This window comes from Ahaetulla prasina, chromosome 4, assembly GCF_028640845.1.
Source record: "Ahaetulla prasina isolate Xishuangbanna chromosome 4, ASM2864084v1, whole genome shotgun sequence".
Lineage (NCBI taxonomy): Eukaryota > Metazoa > Chordata > Lepidosauria > Squamata > Colubridae > Ahaetulla > Ahaetulla prasina.
This window is the reverse complement of record NC_080542.1, coordinates 10,897,512-10,912,021: the sequence shown is the minus strand read 5'-3', so window position 1 is coordinate 10,912,021 and position 14,510 is coordinate 10,897,512. Positions and strand designations below refer to the sequence as shown.

At 39.7% G+C, this 14,510-nt stretch overlaps 1 protein-coding gene across 1 annotated transcript; it reads right to left on the bottom strand.

The window, feature by feature from the left end:
- Positions 1–4,600: 4,600 nt before the first annotated feature.
- On the bottom strand, positions 4,601–5,524 carry LOC131197895 (olfactory receptor 10G6-like). The gene has a single exon (XM_058182399.1). It carries the CDS (start codon positions 5,522–5,524, stop codon positions 4,601–4,603), a length of 924 nt encoding a protein of 307 aa, XP_058038382.1.
- Positions 5,525–14,510: the final 8,986 nt, after the last annotated feature.

Genomic DNA, 14,510 nt, shown 5'->3' with positions numbered 1-14,510 from the left:
AAAATAGTTATGAGTACAGGTATTGATTTCAGGAGTGCGACCCTCCCCCAGTTTTGTTGGGTTGTCTTCATGGAATTTAGCTATGAGGTGGTCAGCTTGGATGTTTCTGCTCTTTACCCAAGATGCCTCTGACAGCAGGTAGCCCTTCCACTTCATTAGGTATTGGAGTTGTGTCAGAGTTTAAGCAGCATGATTAGTATTATGAGATAAACCCAGGAGCAAGAACACAACACACAGTACACAGAGCCTTTAGATAATTAATAGTTTATATATAGCTAAATATATACAGACATATACGTGGTAAATACCTTATCATATAGCTACGGGCACAAGGAGAGCAATGAGATACACGACGAGAGAGAACGTGAGAGAAGGGAGACCCCCTCTAATGGCTTCCTTTATATAGACAGCTTCTTGCCCAGCTTCTTAAAGTGGCAGTAACCCTGCTGCCTCATTCCCATTGCATCAGCTTTCCTTTGCCTCTGCTTACAACCTTCCATCAGCTTACAGCTATTAAACCTACGTACCCTGACAAGTTGTCTCCTATGCCACCTTGAGTCAAGGATGTGTTGCACTTCATAATGGGTTTGGCCCTCTATGACCACTGGCTCATGGGGTAGTGGTCTCAGGGTTTACCCGATGAAGGGTTTTAAGGTAACGGGTGTACCTTCCCCAATATTCGGGGCATACACCCACCAGCCTTCCAAGGTATACACTAGATTCTGAATAATATATAATGCATGTACACACTTTCTTGACCTTCTATGTTGTGTGAACACCATTGAATGGAACTGTGTAGAATGATCCACGTAGAAACCAATAACATAACATTTGACCATTTGATCTTTTCTCTTTCTCTCTATAGTTTAATAATAGTTTTAGAAGAGAAAAGCCTTCCTGGGATGCTGTTGTGGTGCAGTGGTTAAAATGCAGCATTGCAAGCTACTTCTGGTGACTGCCGGCAGCCAGCAGTTTGACAGTTAGAACAATTAATCAGTAGAACAACGTGCCTCCAGAAGTTGTGAATGCTCCAACATTGGAAGTTTTAAAGAAGATGTTGAATAACTGTTTGCCTGAAGTGGTGTAGGGTTTCCTATCTAAGCAAGGGGATGGACTAGAAGACCTCCAAAGTGCCTTCCAACCAGGGGTGAAATCTAAAAATTTTCCCTCCCGGTTCTGTGGGCGTGGATTAATTGATGGGTGTGGCTTGGTGGTCAGGTGACTGAATGGGCATGGTCAATAATAATAAATAATAAAAACAATAAACTATACAAAACTTGGCAGGCACCGGTCTACCTTCTTTAAAAATAGAGGCCCTGGTCTACCAACTGCCTTTTTTTTGCAGGCACCGGTCTACCTTCTTTAAAAATAAAGGCCCCGGTCTACTAATTGCCTTTTATTGATAGGCACCAGTCTACCTTCCTTAAAAATAGAGGCACTGGTCTACTAGCTGCCTACAGCGCTGATCAGCTGTAGTGCGGCCCTTTGAAGCTCTGCGGCAGTCATTTAAGGCCGTTTGCAGCTATATCACCACCGAGAGGGACAGAGAAGAGGAACAACGAGGCATGGCGGGGGGGGGGCAGGGATTTTTGCTACTGGTTCTCCGAACTATCCGTCCCCATCGTTACCGGATCGCGCGATCCAGTCCGAACCGGGAGCATTTCACCCCTGCTTCCAACTCCTATCCTATCCTATCCTGTCCTGTCCTGTCCTGTCCTGTCCTATTCATATCTGCCACTCATGCAAATGGAGCATGTGGACATGTACTCGCCCACTGCTCATGCAAGTGAGGATGCTCGCACAGGTGCGTCCACTTGCCACCCATTTCCACAGCCCAGTTGCAAACCCCTCATGGCCCACTAATGGGCCATGGCCCACAGGTTGGGCACCCCTAGTTGTAACCCATCTGCTCAGTCTTTCCAAGTCTTGTGCACTGTGTGAATGCAGTTGAGAGGAATTATGAAGAATGGTCAGTTTACAAAGCAATAACATGCATTTTACAATTTGAAACTTTTACTCATTCTCACTGTGGTTTTAACAATAGCTGTAGAAAAGAAAACCCTTTCTGGGATCCTTCCTCAGATCTTCGGAATACTGTTTAGAATTTAATCCTATAGCTCAGGCTCAGCATGGAATCTTTCATCTCCTTGTTCCTTAAGGTATAAATGAGCGGGTTAAGGAACGGCGTCCAGGTGGTATAGAAGAGACCTATCATCCCACTGAGAAGATCCTGAGTCTCTCGTCTCAAATAATTGAAAGCTACAGGAACGTAGCAGATCATCACCACCATGAGGTGAGAAGAACAAGCCCGTTGCTGTCCTTCAGCTGAGAGGATTTTCAATACGGTAGTGACGATATACATGTATGACATCGCAATGAGGAAGATACAGAGGATGGTTACTAAGCCAATATCAACAAGGTAAAGATCTCCTGGAACCAGGTATCCGAGAACGCCAATTTTAACAGGGAAAGGATTTCACAAACGATGAAGTTCACCTCATTCTTGTATCCATAAGGCAAGCTGTAGGAGACTGAGGTAACCATGATGGAAGGCACATAGCCACCAAACCACATGCCCAGGGAAAGACAGAGGCACATTCTCTGATTCATCAGGATGTTGTAATGAAGAGGCTTACAGATGGCCAGGAAGTGGTCGTAGGCCATGATAGTGTAGAGGAAGAACTCTGAGCAGGCCACCAAGTGGTAGAAGAAATGCTGGGTCAGACAGCCTCCAAAAGAAATAACTCGTCCTCCTTCCACAAACCCACTGAGCACCTTTGGGACCACTATGGCGGATACTGAAATATCCATGACAGCTAAATGGCAGAGAAACTAATACATTGGTTTCTGCAAGTTGGGTTTAGATGCTACAGTCAACAAGATCAGAATATTCCCAGTTACCAAGAGTAAATAGACAAGCAGAAATAAGAGGAACAAGGGGATATAGAACTGTTGAGGATATGGAACACCCAAAAGGACAAATTCAGTCCAGCCTGTTTGATTTTCACACCCCATTCATACAATAGTCCTCTCTGGCAAATTCAGATTTTCATAGGTGAATTCATAGCAAGAACTGAGAAAATCTGAGGTTTTCCTCCTGGGAATATTTCAGTATTCAGAAGTGTAAAGTATGATCTTAAATAAGATTCTTAAATCCTTCCAAGTCAGAGAAACACATGAGATTCTAGTTTTTGAATTGTTCTTTGTTGTTGTTGTTGTTGTTGTTGATGATGTTGAAAATAGAAGATGTTGGAGACAGTAGTGGGATTCAAATAATTTAACATCAGGTTCTCCCATGGTCAGGTTGGCTGTCATGGGAGACATGGCCCCTCCCCATCCTCCAGCTCCAACACTATTCTCATCTGCACATCCTCATCTGCACAGTAAAGTAAATTAGAGTTCACATAAAACTTGGCAACTCGAAATCTCAACCAGCAAATGCTCAGTCTTACATATTGGAAAAAAGAACCTAAACACTAAGTACATGCTTGATGGACATTAGCTTACAGATGACCCCCACCCTGTTAAAGACCTCGGAGTTTTCATATCTAATGATCTAAGTGCCAAAGCCCACTGCAATACATAGCAAAGGCTCTAAGAGTTGTAAATCTAATCTTGTGTAGCTTCTTTTTCAAAAACACTTCACTACTAACCAGAGCATATAAAACATTTGCTAGGCCAATTCTTGAATACAGCTCGCCTATCTGGAACCCATACCACATTTCTGACATCAATACGATTGAACGTGTGCAGAAATATTTTGCAAGAAGAGTTCTCCACTCCTCTGAAAACAACAATATACCTTATCCCACCAGACTTGAAATCCTAGGTTTAGAAAACTTAGAACTCCATCGCCTTCAACAAGATCTGAGTTTAACTCATAGAATCATCTATTGTAATGTCCTTCCAGTTAAAGACTACTTCAGCTTCAATTGCAATAATACAAGAGCAACCAATAGATTTAAACTTAATGTTAACCGCTTCAATCTAGATTGCAGAAAATACGACTTCTGTAACAGAGTTATCAGTGCTTGGAACACATTACCTGACTCTGTGGTCTCTTCTCATAATCCCAAAAGCTTTAACCAAAAACTATCTACTATTGACCTCACCCCATTCCTAAGAGGACTATAAGGGGTGTGCATAAGAGCACAAACGTGCCTACCTATATATATATATATATATATACTTACTTATACTTGTTTTCTGAGGTTTTCGCGGGTGTTTGTATGTAGGTCTTTGGTTATTCGGGTTTTCTCCCGCGTAAAATTGGAAGTGTCTTGGCGACATTTTGACGAAGTCTCATTCATCATCTTCAGGCTTCAGCTTCGTGCTTGCTCCCAGAAGCACGAAGCTGAAGCCTGAAGATGACGAATGAGACTTCGTTGAAACGTCGCCAAGATACTTCCAATTTTACATGGGAGAAAACCAGAATAACCAAAGACCTACATACTTATACTTCCTTATATTTCCTCATATATATGTTTATATACTATATAATCTTTTTGTGTGATGCTTATGTATATTGCTATGACAAAATAAATAAAATAAAATAAATAAAAAATAAAAATACATGGTACACACACCTGTAGCAATCTACTCAGGATTCCCACCTCCAGAGTTTCACCAGAGCGGTTTTCATCTCTTTGTTCCTAAATGTGTATATTATGGGGTTCAACAAAGGGGTGATGGTGGTGTAGAACACGCAAACCACACTCTCCATGATGTCCCGAGAAGCCGGTCTCAAATAACGAGAAAACAAGGGCAGGTAGTATATGACCACCACAGTAAGGTGGGCAGAGCAAGTAGAGAAGGCTCTGTGTCGTCCTTCACTGCTACTGATCTTCAAAATGGCGGTGATGATGTAAGCGTAAGATGCTAGGATGAGGAGAAAGCAGGTGATTGTCACAAAGCCCATGTCGATGATGATAACCATTTCTATAAACTGTATCTCAACGCAAGCCAGCTTCAGAATGGACGGAATATCGCAGAAGATATAGTCAATACGGTTGTTCTCTCCATAAGGCAAATGAAAGGTAAGAGAGGTCTGGAGGGAAGAGTGGAGCGTCCCTCCAATTATGGTACCCAAGGAGAGAAGGAGACAGGCTTTCGAACCCATGAGGTTGCCATAATGGAGTGGCTTACAAATGGCCAAGAAGCGGTCATAAGCCATCACGGTGTAAAGAAAACACTCGGTACACCCAACCGAGTTCAGAAAGAATACCTGTGAGACGCACCCAGAGAAGGAAATGATCTTTTCCGGCTGGGTGAATCCTGCAGTCACTTTGGGGACCACCACTGCTGAGAAGGCCATGTCGAGGATGGAGAGATGACAGAGGAACCAATACATGGGCTTGTGCAGTTGAAGGTTAGTGATCACCACCAAGATGATCAGAGAATTTCCACAAAGAGTGAGGGCAAAAATGACGGAGAAGAAGAGAATCAAGGGAAGCTTTAGGTCTTCTGTACAAGGAAACCCAGAGAGGATGAATTCATTTGGGGCTGTTTGATTTGGACACTCCATGTAGCACTTTTGTTTTCCTTTTGTTCACCCAACCTGTGGAGCAGATGAGATACGTTATAGAATCAAATAGATCTATTCTTTCTATCCCAGATCAGTAACTATACTGCATTCTACTGTATAGTGCAATATTAATGCAATGTCAGGAGTTTTCAATTCAATTGTATAGAATAATAGAATAGAATAGAATAGAATAGAATAGAATAGAACAAAGTAGAGTAGAGTAGAGTAGAATAGAATTTTCGTTTTCAATTATCCAAAAACAGTTACCCTGTTTTCCTCAAAATAAGACCTCCCCAGATAATAAGCCCTCCTAAAATAAGCCCTCCTCAAAAATATTTAAATGCATGCGCAGCCAGTCCCCGCCATTTCCTCTGGTTAGGAAGACAGAGCTGGAAATCAGTTAAGACGGTAAGAGGAGCCCTGTCTTGCTCCACCCGCCCCAAAATAATAAGGCCTCCCTGAAAATAAGGCCAAGTGCTTATTTTGGGGTTCAAAAATATATATAAGACAGGGTCTTATGTTCGGGGAAACATGTGAGAGGGCATTGACAGTGTACTTAAATTTTGCAGATCTTGCAAATATTCTCTAAGGAGATCATGCCCATTTGTCAACTCTTCCTTTGACACATAAATCTATATAATATCATTGCTTCTAAGCATGATGAAGAGAGAGAGAGAGAGCTGTTTATTTTTCAGTTTTCAGTAAGGGATTAGAAACACATCATCTCTTACCCTGCTGATGGAAATCATGCAGTTCTTCCTATATATTAGTTGGAAAAATTTTGATGTGAAAATATGAAGGACAGGATCCAGCCCACGTTTTTATTTCGTACGCACATATATAGTCCATATACAAGTTGAAAAACATCTGTCCTCAAATGACCACAAAGAAAATCATTTGCATTAGCCTAATATACTTTTCAAGGTGGCTCAGTGGCTAAGATGCTGAGCTTGTCGATCAGAAGGTCGGCAATTCAACGGTTTGAATCCCTAGCGCTCCGTAATGGAGAGAGTTCCCGTTACTTGTCCCAGCTTCTGGTAACCTAGCAGTTCGAAAGCATGTAAAAAATAGGGACCACCTTCGGTGGGAAGGTAACAGTGTTCTGTCCGCCTTTGGCGTTGAGTCATGCCGGCCACATGACCATGGAGACGTCTTCGGACAGCACTGGCTCTTTGGCTTTGAAACGGAGATGAGCACCGCCCCCTAGAGTCGGGAACAACTAGCACGCATGTGTGGGGGAACCTTTACCTTTACCTTTAATATACCTTTTACTAACTATGTTGAAATTCCCGAAGGCTCATCGATCATCACACAGTGTGGAAAATAGCATTGCACATAAGATTTTGTACAATGTATGCCATCCAGAATCCCTCTGTGGTTTAACAATCTGAGAAATTAATAAGTAAATAACATCTCAGGGAAGGCATGATTTAATTCAAGTCTCTTCCCCCTCCTCCCCAAACAGGATAAGTTTGCCTGTGTGAAATTGTACTGGAAGGGTAGAAATGAGAATATTTCTAATGATGTTTCTGGAAAATCCTGATGGAGTTTTTGAATGATTTCAGAGGTGGAATGCTGTCGGTTTAACAACTGGTTCACTGAGTGTGCGCTTTGCACATGCACACATGTGCGCCTAAGGCACTTGCACGCAGTGTTGAAAATGGAGCATTTAGAAGCTAAGCTGCTTACCTTCCAAGTCAGCAATGGTAAGTAGAACAGTGAGGAAATCAACTGTGCCACAGGATCAAGATGAGCTACAAAGCAGGAAATAAAGAACAGGATAGAGCAGAGGTGGGTGGGTGGAGCCGACCGATTGTTGGTGCTACCGGTTCGCCTGAACCGGTCCGAACTACTGAATACCACCTCTGAATGATTTGCTTCTTAACTCGTAATCTTATAACTTTTAGTTCTCTTTCTGTTCAGAAGACTCACTGAGCACTTCATGGAAAACAGATGAACTTCCTCTTGATGGACAGCAATGCATTTTTAGTTGCTCCAAGATGAATTCTAAACTGAGCCTGAAGGCAAAGGCCTCAGACTTTTTGCTTCTAAACTTCAGCTGGTATAATTAATTGCAAAAATTCCAACAAATATAATTGCAGTTTTTAAAAAAAAATAATCATTTCATTATTGTGAGATACAGCTAGAGATATTTGGGTTTCTCTTCTGAAGTTCTTACTAACTCCTGCTCAATACGAACTCTGGATGTGATGTGAAGAATTAGGCAGAGTCAGAATAACAGAATAACAGAGTTGGAAGGGGCCTTGGAGGTCTTCTAGACTAGCCTTCTGCTCAGGCAGGAAACCGTATACTAGATAAGACAAATGCCTGTCCAATCTCTTCTTAAAAACTTCCAGTGTTGGAGCACCCACAACTTCTGGAGGCAAGATGTTCCACTGGTTAATTGTTCTCACTGTCAGGACATTTCTCCGTAGTTCCAGGTTGGTCCTCTCCTTGATTAGTTTCCATCCATTGTTTCTTGTCTTGCCTTCAGGTGCTTTGGAGAATAGATTGACCCCTTCTTCTTTGTGGCAGCCCCTCAAATATTGGAAGACTGCTATGAAACGTACTTCTTTGTATCTCCAGGTAGGAGCAGTTAGACTCTTTCGTTTCCACATCTTTTTATAACATTGCATCTTCAGTGAACGGTTTGCTTTTATTCCCTAGAGTTGGTAAATGTTATTTTAAAATGTGGTTGATTTAGGAGAAAGGCAATTAAAACTGCTCAGAAACTCCCCCCCCCGGAAAAAAATTAATTTCAAACAATCGGTGAGTTTGAAAGTTTGCACACATAATGATAAAAAATATCAATTAGCCATGAGTTGAGATCCTATTGTTTCCAATGGGAATTAATTCAGAAGGATTATTTTATTCCAGAGCTGACTGCTCAATTCATTTTTCTGTCTTATTATTCGGATTATTTTTCTTCTTCTCTAAAATGCAGAGATTGAATGTCTGTTTTTCCCTTAATTAATCATAATGTTGTTCTCATTTTAAAATCCATGATCCATCTTGTCTCTTTCCTGCTTTTTCTTACACTTCTCTTACACTAAATTAGGCTTTCTACTCTAGTCATGGATCATCACTAGCTATACAGATAAAACTGTAGAAAGTTAGCATCCACCACTCTCCTAGAAGAATGAAATATTTTGAGAAATATTAAGAAGGCAGTATATTATATTTCCCTGGATGAGAAATGGAGAAACATGCTCTTGAAAAGCAGCCGCCACCTTCCTTAATAGCCCACAGCAGATGTCAGCACTTAAGAGATAAAGAGATAGATAGCTCTATTCATAAGCAAAGATAGGATTAGCCCTCAGCCACAAAATGAATTGCCCAACATCCCTTCATTGCATCAGCAGTCCAAACTTCAACCAAACCTGGGAGCTCACACAACCTACAGAGCCAGCTCTGACCCTTACAACAGCCAATAGGATATCTGTTCTTGCACAGGAACAGGAAGTTCAAGTGCAAGGCCGAAGAGAAGGTATAAAAGCCATCCACTCTCAACTCCATGTGGTCAGTTGCCCAGGACCTCAAACCTATGTGGTCATTGTTGAATATGCAAGTAGGAGTGAGTCTTATATCAGCCTTCACTCATTGGGTCATTTTCTCCAGTGGGAAAATGAACAAGTGTCCGTGGGCTGACAGGCTGGACAGCTCCCTGTAAAAAGAGCTGCAGCCTTGGGCAATTCTCAGTTTGTAGTTATTTTTGTTGTTGTTCCTGTTGCCTGAAATGAATGTTTGTTTTACTTCATTCCAATCATCCTGCCTCTTGTTTTGTGTCCAGACCTAACAGTCCTGTTCATCAATAAATGGACCCTCTTTCCAATCAGACTCCATTTTGTATCCAGTGTCTTTTTCCTGGCTTGGAACTGAACCAGATAGATATTTCTTCCAGGAAAACAAACATTATTATCTCATGTAATTTGGATCTGTTCTGGATATGATGCATGTTATTTTAGCAAGAAATGGAGGGGTTCGGTTAATTTATGGATATGCAATACTAAAAATGCACTGCTAATATATATATGATCTGGTCTTGTGAAATAATACTCCCTTTTTGATTACATTTTTTTTGTTGTTAGTTGTGAAGTCATGTCTGACCCATCGTGACCCCATGGACAACATTCCTCCAGGCCTTCCTGTCCTCTACCATCCTCTGGAGTCCATTTAAGCTCATGCCTACTGCTTCAGTGACTCCATCCAGCCACCTCGTTCTCTGTCATCCTCTTCTTCTTTTCCCCTCAATAGTTCCCAGCATTAGGCTCTTCTCCAGTGAGTCCTTCCTTCTCATGAGGTGGCCAAAATATTTGAGTTTCATCTTCAGGATCTGGCTTTCTAAAGAGCAGTCAGGGTTGATCTCCTCTAGGACTGACTGGTTTGTTGGCCTGGCTGTCCAAGGGACTTGCAAGAGTCTGCTCCAGCACCAGAGTTCAAAGGCCTCAATTCTTTGGCACTCAGCCTTTCTTATGGCCCAACTTTTTTTGATTACATATTACATATAAATTAAATAAATAATATTTTTCATTTGCGTCTATGATTCTATGTTAATTTTGCTTTGGAAGATACCCTGTTGTTGTTTTTAACTGTGATTCTAATGGGAGAAAAGGACTAGGAAAATGGATTTTGTATGGATTTATAATCGCAAAAAAAGGGAGGGAGCTATATGCACCTCTGTTTGTCATGATTTGCACAAAAATCTCAGCAAAATACACCCTTCACTGTATCCAAAGAAGTATTCCCTTACTATAAATCTGAACTAATGTAGGTTAATTCACTCTGTTCTGCTCCTCGTAGCTACATTTGATTGTGAAAGTTAAAAAAGCAAGGCAAGACAGTAAGAAAATTGACTTGTTTGAGCTGTGGAACTGGGGAAGGTTCTTGTATATTTCTTGGACATCAGAGGTGAACAACAAGCAAGTCGGGTTGTAAAAAAACCTTTCATCTGACATATTTTGGCCATGCCAGGTGGGGGAATTGACTGGAAAAAAACAATTACGTTTAGAAGAGCTAGCAATAAAAGGAAACCAACTCACCAAAGAACATGATGTTTGGATACCATCAAAGCTGACACCAGCCAGCGCATAAAAAACCACAAAGAAGTAGTGCAATATGTTGAGAGACCTGGCCCATAGAATTGTCAAGAGTAGGACATGGCTGAATGGATAACATCCTCATCATTATTATTTCATTATTATTTTTATTTATTTATTTGTCAAGCATGTATAAGATAACAGATAGAAATATAAACTTGACTATGAATACAGGAAGTTTTATTCTAACTTACTGCACCTGTGTATGGTTTGCCAATTAAATAATTGCTCCAGAGGGTTAATGTCATTGCCCAGAGGATCATCGGTTGCCCTCTCCCCTCTTTGGGAGAGTTTTATAGCTCCTGCTGCCTTAAGAAAGTTCAAAACATTCTTAAAGGTCCATCTCATCTTGGGCACCCTTTTTTTAAACTATTACCATCTGGCAGATGGTACAAGATAATAAAAACATGGACAAATAGGCTGAAAAACAGCTTCTAACCCAGATCAGTAACTATATATATATATATTTTTTTGTTTGTTTTACATTTATACCCCGCCCTTCTCCGAAGACTCAGGGCGGCTTACAATGTATAGGGCAATAGTCTCATTCTATTTGTATATATTTACAAAGTCAACTTATTGCCCCCCCAACAATCTGGGTCCTCATTTTACCTACCTTATAAAGGATGGAAGGCTGAGTCAACCTTGGGCCGGGCTCGAACCTGCAGTAATTGCAGGCTTTGTGTTCTTAATAACAGGCCTTACCAGGCAGAGCTAAACCGGCCCTATTGAATATTGAATTCTAATGCAATATTGCAATAGTAATTGCAATATTAATGCAATGTCAGGGGTTTCAATTCAAGAGTAGAGTAGAGTAGAGTAGAATAAAGTAGAGTAGAGTTGAGTAGAGTAGAGTATGTATAGTTTAGTTTAGAATAGAATAGAATAGAATAACAGAGTTGGAAGGGACCTTGGAGGTTTTCTAGTCCAACCCGCTGCTTAGGCAGGAAACCATATACTAGGTCAGACAAATGCCTGTTCAATCTCTTCTTAAAAACTTCCAGTGTTGGTGCATTCTGGAGGCAAGTTGTTTCACTGATTAATTGTACTCTTTTAAAGTTTTATTTTATTTTTTTATTAAGTTTTTACAGTTAAACAATTCTTATTCACCGCTTACACATGACTGTGACCATTTTTATATCCTCCTATTAGTATTCACCTATGTTCTATACATTTATACTACATTTACATTCTATTTAGAGTTCTATCCCCTTTTTTCCTTCTATTTTTGATCCAATTTGATCCATTTCTCCCATATTACGTAAAAATCTGAATGTATCAATCCTTTCAATTCAATTCACTGATTAATTGTTCTCACTGTCAGGAAATTTCTCCTTAGTTCTAAGTTGCCTCTCTCCTTGATCAGTTTCCACCCATTGCTCCTTCTTCTTTTTTTTAATAATAATAATAATATCAAAGTTGGAAGGGACCTTGGAGGTCTTCTAGTCCAACCCCCTGCCCAGGCAGGGAACCCTACACTATTTCAGACAAATGGCTATCCAACATTTTCTTAAAAATTTCCAGTGTTGGAGCATTTACAACTTCTGCAGGCAAGTTGTTCCACTGATTAATTGTTCTAACTGTCAGGAAATTTCTCCTTAGTTCTAAGTTGCTTCTCTCCTTGATTAGTTTCCACCCATTGCTTCTTGTTCTACCCTCAGGTGCTTTGGAGAATAGTTTGACTCCCTCTTCTTTGTGGCAACCCCTGAGATATTGGAACACTGCTATCATGTCTCCCCTAGTCCTTCTTTTCATTAAACTAGGCATACCGAGTTCCTGCAACCGTCCTTCATATGTTTTAGCCTCCAGTCCCCTAATCATCTTTGTTGCTTTGTTGCTTTGTTGCTTTGTTGCTTTTTATTATATAAAAGTTTTTTATTTTTCACAACAACAAAAAAAACACATTCTCATCGAACAATTACAATGTGCTGAAGGGGTGTTTACATATCTTCTTGTGTAATCTCAAAATATCTCTTTCATATATATATCTTATATTATTTTTTCTAACATATCTTTTCTTCTAACCAGTGGTAAAATAAATCCCATATTTTATAATATTGCTTATCTTCTTGATCCCTAATTTCAAATGTCAATTTACTCATCTCTGCACATTCCATCATCTTCCTGATTATTTCGTCTTGCAAAGGTAATTTCTCATTTTTCCAATTTTTAGCAAACACAATCCTGGCTGCTGTAATAATATTCACAACCAAATATTTTACATCTCTAGTATATATCTCGGGAATAATTCCCAACAGAAAGACTTCTGGCTTAAAATCTATGTGCTTTTTAATCATTTTCTCCAACCATGTGTGTATTTTAGTCCAATATCTTTTCGCTTCAACGCATGTCCACCACATATGGTAATATGATCCAGGTATCTGATGACACTTTTAACATTTTACAGATTTATCCTTGAACATTTTGGCAATTCTTGTTGGGTTGGGGGGGTAAATGCCACCTGTAAAACATCTTATACAAATTCTCTTTATATGCTGCAGACATTGTCATTTTATAATTATACATCCATAATTTCTGTCAGGCTTCTAGATCTGTCCCATGGCCAAAGTTCCTCCCCCAAGCAATTATTGTCTCTTTTACTTGTTCTTCCCCCAATTTTTCCTCTAATAAATATCCATACAATTTCCTAATCAAATTGTCATCAGGACCTGTTAAAATCTTATCAAAAATAGTTATATAAAAGCCTTCTGTTTTAGAATAGAATTTTTTTTTTATTGGCCAAGTGTGATTGGACACACAAGGAATTTGTCTTGGTGCATATGCTCTCAGTGTACATAAAAGAAAAGATACGTTCATCAAGGTACAACATTTACAACACAAATGATGGTCAATATATCAATATAAATCATAAGGATTGCCAGCAACAAACTTTACAGTCATACAGTCATAAGTGGAAAGAGATTAGTGATGGGAACGATGAGAAGATTAATAGTAGTGCAGATTTAGTAAATAGTTTGACAGTGTTGAGGGAATTATTTGTTTAGCAGAGTGATGGCCTTCGGGAAAAAACTGTCCTTGTGTCTAGTTGTTCTGGTGTGCAGTGCTCTATAGCGTCATTTTGAGGGTAGGAGTTGAAACAGTTTTTGTTCAGGATGTGAGGGATCTGTAAATATTTTCACGGCCCTTTTCTTGATTCGTGCAGTAGACAGGTCCTCAAGGGAAGGCAGGTTGGTAGCCATTATTTGTTCATATCTTTATCATACCCGTTGCTTCTTGTCCGGCCCTCAGGTGCTTTGGAGAACTGCCCGACTCCCTCTTCTTTGTGGCAGCCTCTGAGACATTGGAACACCGCCATCATGTCTCCCCTAGTCCTTCTTTTCATTCAACTAGGCATACCCAGTGTACCCAGTGTCTAGAATGTGAAGGATGTGTGTTTTTATACAAATAATGTACACTGAAGATGGCATTTAATTTCATTGTATGAGGTGCAATGAAAATAAACTAAACTGAACTAAACTGAACTACACTACACTACAGTACACTACAGTATACTAAATTAAATTAAATTAAACTAAACTAAACTAAACTAAATTAAACTAAACTAAACTAAACTAGTTTGAATTCCATCTGGAAATGATGTCATCAACTTGACTATTCACCATATTTCTTTTTAAAAAAAAAAGTTTAAAAAATGTCTTGGGTATACTTTTTTTTAAATTTCATTTTGTCACAACAGTATACACAAACATTGTCATAAGTAAAAAAACATATCATGAAGAATATATATATATATATATATATATATATATATATATATATATATATATATATATATATATATATGTGTGTGTGTGTGTGTGTGTGTGTGTGTCTTTGGTTATTTGGGTTTTCTCCCGCGTAAAATTGGAAGTGTCTTGGCGACGTTTGAA